The sequence below is a fragment of the Aythya ferina genome, assembly GCF_964211825.1.
Source record: "Aythya ferina genome assembly, contig: HAP1_SCAFFOLD_341, whole genome shotgun sequence".
Lineage (NCBI taxonomy): Eukaryota > Metazoa > Chordata > Aves > Anseriformes > Anatidae > Aythya > Aythya ferina.
Window position 1 is genome coordinate 24,008 of NW_028181222.1, and position 8,135 is coordinate 32,142.

Sequence of the window (8,135 nt, forward strand, 5' to 3'; positions counted from 1 at the left end):
GGACCCCAAAAACCTTAGAAAGGACCCAAAGACCCCCCCCAAATCCATAGGAACCCCCCCTAAATCCATAGGGACCCCCCCGAGCCAGAGGGAGCCCCCCCAAATCCAGAGGGAGCACCCCAAATCCAGAGGGAGCACCCCAAATCCAGAGGCAGCACCCCCAAGGCTTTTGGGGTCTCCAAATCCCTTAGGAAGGACCCCAAAAACCTTAGAAAGGACCCAAAGACCCCCCCCCAAATCCATAGGGACGCCCCCTAAATCCATAGGGACCCCCCCCAAATCCAGAGGGAACACCCTAAATCCACAGGGACCACCCCCAAGTCTTTTGGGGTCACTAAACCCCTTAGGAAGGACCCAAAGACCCCCCCCCAAACCCATAGGGACCCCTCCCTAAATCCATAGGGACCCCCCCGAGCCAGAGGGAGCCCCCCCAGATCCATAGGGACACCCCCAAATCCAGAAGGAGCACCCCAAATCCACAGGGACCCCCCCAAGGCTTTTGGGGTCACCAAATCCCTTAGGAAGGACCCCAAAACCCATAGAAAGGAGCTAAAGACCCCCCCCTAAATCTTTTGGGGTCCCCTAAAAGTCCTAGGAAGGACCCTGAGACCCCCCCCAAATCCATAGGGACCCCCCAAATCCATAGGGACCCCCCCCAAAACCATAGGGAACACCCCAAATCCACAGGGACCCCCCCCAAGGCTTTTGGGGTCCCCTAAAGCCCCTAGGAAGGACCCAGAGACCCCCCCCAAATCTTTTGGGGTCTCCAAATCCCTTAGAAATGACCCCAAAACCCTAAGAAAGGACCCCCAGACCCCCCCCAAAATCTTTTGGAGTGCCCCAAAACCCTTATGAAGAACCCAAAGAACCCCCCCCAAATCTTTTGGGGTCCCCCAAACCCCCCCGGAACCCCCCCAAGATTTTTGGGGTGCCCCAAAACCCTTAGAAAGAACCCAAAGAACCCCCCCAAATCTTTTGGGGTCCCCAAACCCCCTCCGGAACCCCCCCAAGATTTTTGGGGTGCCCCAAACCCTTCGGAAGGACCCTGAGGACCCCCCCCCATATTATTTTGGGGTGCCCCAAGCCCCCCCCCATATTTTTTGGGGTCACTCACAGCTGCCGGGAGTACAGCCCCTCATCGATCTCGGCCTCGCCCCCGTTCTTCGCCATGCCCTGGGGGGGGGACAGGGGGTTATGGGCACTGGGGGGCACTGGGGGGCACTGGGGGGATACTGGGAGGCACTGGGAGGGCACTGGGGGGATACTGGGGACACTGGAGGGGGATACTGGGGACACTGGGGGGATACTGGGGGGCATTGGTGGGGTATTGGGGACATGGGGGGGCACTGGGGGGCACTGGGGGGATACTGGGAGGGCACTGGGGGGATACTGGGGACACTGGGGGGATACTGGGGACACTGGGAAGGCACTGGGAGGGCATTGGGGGGGCACTGGGGGGATACTGGGGGCACTGGGAGGGCACTGGGAGGGCACTGGGGGGATACTGGGGACACTGGGAGGGCACTGGGAGGGCATTGGGGGGGCACTGGGGGGATACTGGGCATACTGGAGGGGGATACTGGGGACACTGGGGGGATACTGGGGGGCATTGGTGGGGTATTGGGGACATGGGGGGGCACTGGGGGGATACTGGGGATACTGGGAGGGCACTAGGGGGATACTGGGGACACTGGAGGGGGATACTGGGGACACTGGGAAGGCACTGGGAGGGCATTGGGGGGGCACTGGGGGGATACTGGGGATACTGGGAGGGCACTGGGGGGATACTGGGGACACTGGAGGGGGATACTGGGGACACTGGGGGGATACTGGGGGGCATTGGTGGGGTATTGGGGACATGGGGGGGCACTGGGGGGCACTGGGGGGATACTGGGAGGGCACTGGGGGGATACTGGGGACACTGGGGGGATACTGGGGGGCATTGGTGGGGTATTGGGGACATGGGGGGGCACTGGGGGGCACTGGGGGGATACTGGGAGGGCACTGGGGGGATACTGGGGACACTGGGGGGATACTGGGGACACTGGGGGGATACTGGGGGGCATTGGGGGGCACTGGGGGGCATTGGTGGGGTATTGGGGACATGGGGGGGCACTGGGGGGATACTGGGAGGGCACTGGGAGGGCACTGGGGGGATACTGGGGACACTGGGAAGACACTGGGAGGGCATTGGGGGGGCACTGGGGGGATACTGGGGACACTGGAGGGGGATACTGGGGACACTGGGGGGATACTGGGGGGATACTGGGGGGCATTGGTGGGGTATTGGGGACATGGGGGGGCACTGGGGGGATACTGGGAGGGCACTGGGAGGGCACTGGGGGGATACTGGGGATACTGGGAAGGCACTGGGAGGGCATTGGGGGGCACTGGGGGGATACTGGGGATACTGGGAGGGCACTGGGGGGATACTGGGGACACTGGAGGGGGATACTGGGGACACTGGGGGGATACTGGGGGGCATTGGTGGGGTATTGGGGACATGGGGGGGCATTGAGGGGGCACTGGGGGGCACTGGGGGGATACTGGGGACACTGGGGGGATACTGGGGATACTGGGAGGGCACTGGGGGGATACTGGGGACACTGGGGGGATACTGGGGACACTGGGAGGGCACTGGGGGGATTTGGGGACGCTGGGGGACACTGGGAGGGCACTGGGGGGATACTGGGGACACTGGGGTGATACTGGGGGGATACTGGGAACACTGGGAGGGCACTGGGGGGATACTGGGGACAATGTGGGGCACTGGGGGGATACTGGGGACACTGGGGGGCACTGGGAGGGCACTGAGGACACTGGGGGGGCACTGGGGGGCACTGGGGGGGGCATTGGGGACATTGGGGGGAACTGGGAGGGCATTGGGGGGATACTGGGGACATGGGGGGCACTTGGGGGGGCACTGGGGACATGGAGAGGGCATTGGGAGGGATACTGGGGGCACTGGGGGGGAACTGGGGACATTAGGGGGGACACTGGGAGGGATATTGGGGGCACTGGGGGGATACTGGGGATACTGGGAGGGCACTGGGGGGCACTGGGGACATGGGGGGCACTGGAGGGGGATACTGGGGGGATACTGGAGGGCACTGGGAGGGCACTGGGGGGATACTGGGGGGCACTAGGAGGGCACTGGGGGGATACTGGGGGGCACTGGGAGGATATTGGGGACACTGGAGGACATTGTGGGGGCATTGGGGACATGGGGGGTGGCACTGGGAGGGCATTGGGGGGGCACTGGGGCGAGACTGGGGACACTGGGGGGATACTGGGGACATGGGGGGGCACTGGAGGGGGATACTGGGGACACTGGGGGCATATTGAGGATGTGGGGGGGCACTGGGGGGATACTGGGGGGATACTGGGGACACTGGGGGTGATGCAGGGGCGTGGGGACACAAGGGGGACATTGGGGGGGACATTGGGGGCTGTGGGGGGGCATTTGGGGACATTTAGGACATGGGGGGGCACCGGGGGACATCTGGGGTCACCTGGGGACACTGGGGGACGTTTGGGGACATTTGGGGACATTTGGGGACATTTGGGGACATGAAGGAGCATTTGGGAACGTTCCAGGACGTTTGGGGACACTCGGGGACATTTAGGGACACTTGGGGACGTTTGGGGACATTTGGGGACGTTTGGGGACATTTGGGGACATTTGGGGACGTTTGGGGACATTCGGGGGCACCGGGGGACCCCTGGGGACACCGGGGGAATATTTGGGGACACGTGGGGACACTGGGGGGGTCATTTGGGGACGTTTGGGGGACCCTTGGGGACATTTTGGGGACCCCTTGGGGGTATTTGGAGACTCATGGGGACATTTGGGGACATTTGGGGACATTTTGGGGACATCTGGGGACATTTTGGGGATGTCTGGGGACATTTGGCGACCCTTGGGGATGTTTGGGGACCCATTGGGGACATTTGGGCACATTTTGGGGCTGTTTGTTGCCATTTGGGGCCATTTGGGCACATTTTGGGGCTGTTTGTTGCCATTTGGGGCCATTTGGGCACATTTTGGGGTCATTTGTTGCCATTTTGGGGCCATTCGGGGCCATTTTAGGGATGTTTGGGGCTAGCTGGGGACCCTGGGGGACATTTGGAGACCCCTGGGGACATTTTGGGGACCTTTGGGCACATTTTGGGGCCATTTGGGGACTCCTGGGGACGCTTGGTGCCATTTTGGGGCCGTTTCTTGCAGTTTGGGGCAATTTGGGGCCGTTTGTTGCCATTTGTTGCCATTTTGGGGCCGCTTGTTGTCATTTTGTTGCCGTTTTTTGCCATTTTGGGGCCCAATGTTGCCATTTTTTGCCATTTTGGGACCGCTTGTTGCCATTTTGTTGCTATTTGGGGCCATTTGTTGCCATTTTGGGGTCATTTGGGGCCATTTTGGGGCCGTTTGGGCACATCTGTTGCCATTTTGGTGCCGCTTATTGCCATTTTGGGGTCATTTGGGGCCATTTGTTGCCATTTGGGACCATTTTAGGGCCGTTTGTTGCCATTTGGGGGCTGCTTTTTGCCATTTTGGGGTCATTTGGGGCCATTTTGTTGCCATTTGGGACCATTTTAGGGCTGTTTGTTGCCATTTTGGGGCCATTTGGGGCCATTTTGGGGCCACTTGGGCACATTTTGAGGCCGTCTGGGCACATTTGTTGCCATTTTAGGGCCGTTTGTTGCCGTTTGTTGCCATTTGGGGCCATTTTGGGGCCGTTTGTTGCCATTTGGGGCCGTTTGTTGCCATTTTGGGGCCGTTTGTTGCCATTTTGGGGCCCCCTGGGGCCATTTTGGGGCTGTTTGTTGCCATTTTGGGGTCACTTATTGCCATTTTGAGGTCATTTGGGGCCATTTTGTGGCCGTTTGTTGCCATTTGGGGTCCCCTGGAGCCATTTTAGGGCCATTTGTTGCCATTTTGGGACTGTTTCGCACATTTTGGGGCCGTTTGGGCACACTTGTTGCCATTTTGGGGTCCCCCGGAGCCATTTTGGGGCCACTTGGGACCATTTTAGGGCTGTTTCTTGCCATTTTGCCCCCCCTGGGACCATTTTAGGGCCATTTGTTGCCATTTTGGGGCCGTTTGTTGCCATTTGGGGTCCTCTGGGGCCATTCTGGTGCCCCCCAGGGCCATTTTGGGGCGGTTTGTTGCCATTTTAGGGCCGTTTGTTGCCATTTGGGGTCCCCTGGGGCCATTTTTGTGCCCCCCGGGGCCATTTTGGGGCGGTTTGTTGCCATTTTAGGGCCGTTTGTTGCCATTTTAGAGCCGTTTGTTGCCATTTTGGGGCCGTTTGTTGCCATTTTGGGGCCGTTTGTTGCCATTTGGGGTCCCCTGGGGCCATTTTGGAGTCCCCGGGGCCATTTTGGGGCTGTTTGTTGCCATTTTGGCCCTCCTGGGGCCATTTTGGGGCCACTTATTGCCATTTTGGGGCCGTTTGTTGCCATTTTGGGGCCATTTGGGGCCATTTTAGGGCTGTTTCTTGCCATTTTTGGCCCCCTGTGGCCATTTTGGGGCGGTTTGTTCCCATTTGTGCCCCCCGGGGCCCTTTTGGGGCGGTTTGTGGCGGTTTTGGGACTCACGTTTGGGGGGGTGGCGCTGTGCGTGACGCTGGGGGCGCAGGCGCGGTTGGAGCCCGCGGGCGGCTCGGACCCGGAGACGCGGCGCTTCTTGCTCAGCGGGGGGCTGGACATCTGTGGGCGGGGACACACGTTGGCCACGCCCCCCTTTGGCCCCACCCCCTTTGGCCCCACCCCCTGTGACCACGCCCACCCGGGCACACCCATTGGCCGCACCCCTTTTGGCCCCGCCCCCTTCCAACAGCCTTCCCCCAGCCACCCCCCTCCATCACCCCCCCGCTTGGCCCCGCCCCCTTCGTTAGGCTCCGCCCCCAGCCTTTAAGACACGCCTCCACTCTCAGGCCACGCCCCCGCTCTTAGGCCACACCCCCTTAAGACACGCCCCCTCAATTGGGCCCCACCCCCTGGATATATAATGTGTTCACTTAGGCCCCGCCCCCTGGACACCCCACCCCTTTAGGCCACGCCCCCCGTTGGGACACGCCCTTTACTTAGGCCACACCCACTTCCTAAAGACACGCCCCCTCCTTTAGGCCCCGCCCCCTGGACATATCAGGTGTGACCCCTTAGGCCACACCCCCAGGACACCCCACCCCTTTAAGCCACACCCCCCTCTTTGTTAGGCCACGCCCCTTTATTTAGGCCACGCCCCCTTTAACGAGCCCCACCCCCTTTGGACACGCCCCCTGGGGCACCAAGGGACCCCACATGGGAGAGGAGCCAAAGGAGGCGGGGCCTGCTGCCTGGGGGCGTGGCCTCCCACCGGGGGGGCGTGGCTTCCTGCCAGGGGGCGTGGCCTCCTGGGTCCCAGTGGGGGCAATTAGCGGGGCAGCCAATTAACAGGGCAGGAACCGGGGGGCTCGTTAGTGGGGGATGTTAATGGGGGCCTTAACGGGGTCTCATTAACGGGGGCTCATTAATGAGATCCCATTAATTATTATTATAATTATTATGATTATCTGATTATTGGGGTCCTGTTAATTAATAAAGTTCCCATTAACAGGGACCCATTAATGGGGTCCCACTAACGAGGGTCTCGCTAACGGGCGTCTCATTAATGGGGTCCCATTAACAAGGTCTCGTTAACGAGGTCCTACTAATGGGGGTCTCATTAATGGGGTCCCATTAATGAGGGGTCCCAGCCCCCAGTCCCAGGGGTCCCCATTAATAGGGTCCCTCATTAAGGGTCCCAGCCCCCCATTACCGTGGGGGTGCCCCATTAATAGGGACCCCCGTTAATAAGGTCCCTCATTAACGGGGTCCCTCATTAACGGGGGTCCCAGCCCCCATTATCTGGGATCCCCATTAATAGGACCCCTCATTAACCCCCCCCATTAATAGGACCCTCATTAACCCCCCTCATTAATAGGTTCCCCATTAACCCCCCCTCGTTAACAGGACCCCTCATTAACCCCTCATAAACAGGACTCCTCATTAACCCCCCCCTTATTAATAGACCCCACATTAGCCCGCCCCTCATTAATACGACCGCTCATTAACTCCCTCATTAATAGGATCCTCTACTAGCCCCCCCTCACTAACAAGATCCCAATTAATCCCCTCATTAATAGGATCCCTCATTAACCCTTTATTAATAGGATCCCAATTAACCCCCCCTTACTAATAGGACCCCTCATTAACCCCCACTCATTAATAGGATTCCAATTAACCCCTCATTAACAGGACCCCTCATTACCCCCCTTTATTAATAGGACCCCCATTACCCCACCCTAATTAATAGGGCCTTCATTAACCCTCATTAATTAATAGGACTCCTAATTAACCGCCCTTCATTAATAAGACCCCAATTAACCCCCTCATTAATAGGCCCCCCCATTACCCCCCCCCCCATTAATAGAACCCCTAATTAACCCCCTCATTAACAGGATCCCAATTAAGCCCCCTTCATTAATAGGATCCCAATTAACCCCCCCTCATTAATAAGACCTTCATTAACCCTCATTAATTAACAGGCCCCCTCATTAACCCCCCCCCTCATTAACAGGCCCCCTCATTAACCCCCTTTATTAATACGACCCCCATTACCCCCCCCATTAACAGGACCTTCATTAACCCTCATTAACTAACACCCCCCTCATTAACCCCCCCCTCATTAATAAACCCCCTAATTAACCCCTCACTAACAGCCCCCCCCATTACCCCCCCCTTAATTAACAGCACCCCAATCAACCCTCACTAATTAACACCACCCCCCATTACCCCCCCAATTAATTACCCCCCCAATTAATTACCCCCCCTCATTAACCCCTCCCCCCCCCCATTTCCCCCTTTCCCCCTCCCCCACCCCCCCTTTCCCCCTTAACCCCCCCACTCCCCCTTTAACCCCCCCTTTGCCCCCCCCCGGCCCCAAATCCGCCGGATTTTACCCCAAAATTCCCCCCCCGCCCCCCCGTACCAATGTTGCTGTCCAGGCCCCGCCGCCGGGTCCCGCCCGCTCCGCTCGGCTCCTTCCGCGACAAGATGGCGGCCGCCGCTCCCCGCCGCCCCCGCCCGCACCGCCGCGCCCGCCCCCTCCCCGC

At 59.6% G+C, this 8,135-nt stretch overlaps 1 protein-coding gene across 1 annotated transcript in view; it reads right to left on the reverse strand.

Annotated features, from left to right (window-relative positions):
* The window catches only part of UBA1 (ubiquitin like modifier activating enzyme 1), a gene marked incomplete at its 3' end in the record, with an annotated part of 32,102 nt that extends 24,004 nt beyond the window's left edge, over positions 1-8,098 (reverse strand). Inside the window, exons 1-3 of the mRNA XM_084540243.1 lie at positions 8,012-8,098; positions 5,599-5,709; positions 1,115-1,173 (exon numbers count right to left, since the gene is read on the reverse strand). Of these exons, the coding sequence (XP_084396369.1) occupies positions 1,115-1,173; positions 5,599-5,709 (170 nt within the window). The remainder of the gene's footprint in view (positions 1-1,114; positions 1,174-5,598; positions 5,710-8,011) is intronic.
* Positions 8,099-8,135: the final 37 nt, after the last annotated feature.